At 57.2% G+C, this 1,072-nt stretch overlaps 1 protein-coding gene across 1 annotated transcript in view; it reads left to right on the top strand.

The window, feature by feature from the left end:
- Positions 1-218: 218 nt before the first annotated feature.
- The window catches only part of PPTG_22096 (hypothetical protein), a gene marked incomplete at both ends in the record, with an annotated part of 3,862 nt that continues 3,008 nt past the window's right edge, over positions 219-1,072 (top strand). The window contains 2 exons of the mRNA XM_008901703.1: positions 219-323; positions 389-1,058. Of these exons, the coding sequence (XP_008899951.1) occupies positions 219-323; positions 389-1,058 (775 nt within the window). The remainder of the gene's footprint in view (positions 324-388; positions 1,059-1,072) is intronic.

Consider the following 1,072-nt stretch of genomic DNA (forward strand, 5'->3'; position numbering starts at 1 on the left):
CCCGACGAGCGTTCGGTAGTGACGTGTCCTTGGCCATCTTGCACCGTGGTCACCACCTGTCGCATGACCGAGCGTTCGTGGCTTGAGCAACTTGAATGTAGCCACTTCAGCGATTACTTAGAAACCGCTACACCACAACTGCCCTGTCGCAATGGAAGCCACGCCACTGGTGCCCGTTGTGACATCATCCATTTCCAAACCGTTTCCACTGTGCGACCATGTCTCGTCGTGAGCCCCGTCCCCGCGGCGCTCTCAACCACACCCTACACCGTGCGTACGACGCACTTCTTCCACACCGACGTCATGACCCTGCACGCTTGGAGGTAAGTCTCACCATTCCGGCTTCTAATCTTCGTCCAGCTGCTTATCACCTCTCTCTCTCCGCCAGGAATCTCGTCCGGTCAACACCGATCGTTCGACTGGACAGCCTCCCCCTGTAGCCAGTCTTCAGCCACCGTCAGGCACTTCTCCCATGGATCCTGAACCAGCGAGGACTGCTCTCTTGCCATACGTGACGCTAATAGCACGGCACCAAGTCCAGCTCAGCGTCTCACCCCCACTTCAGCGTGACATTCGCACTCAGCGTCGTTTGAATGACGCGCTCGGCTTCGACCAGGTGCTAGCGGCGGTTCAACCTCTCTCCGACACGTTGCCGGATCTTCCTCATGCAGTCGGTGAGCTCACCGCCCAACTCAAGATCTCCCGAGAAGAAGCTGCCACTGCCAAGCATCTACTGGTTCCTGTCCAGCTCCGGGTTGAGTCTCTGGAGACTCTCCTCAACAAGTCGACGGCTGAGTTGAACGGGCTTCAAGCGGAGATCAAGCGCCTCAAGTCAGCGAACGTTCACATTGGCTCCCTTCTCGAAAAGAGTAAGGAGTCAAGGGACGTTCAGACGGAGAACCGTCGGCTCGCCATGAATTATGCCGAGCAGAAGCAAGACATCATCGACGCCTTGGACAAGCAGATCGAGAAGGAACGCGAGGTCTTCAAGACGACGGTCAGTGCGAACACTGAGAACACTCGCAAGCTCCATGACCTGCTGCTCAAGGCTACGCAGGGTACCTGGGTCGAT

Source organism: Phytophthora parasitica (assembly GCF_000247585.1).
Source record: "Phytophthora parasitica INRA-310 unplaced genomic scaffold supercont2.11, whole genome shotgun sequence".
Classification (NCBI taxonomy): domain Eukaryota; phylum Oomycota; class Peronosporomycetes; order Peronosporales; family Peronosporaceae; genus Phytophthora; species Phytophthora nicotianae.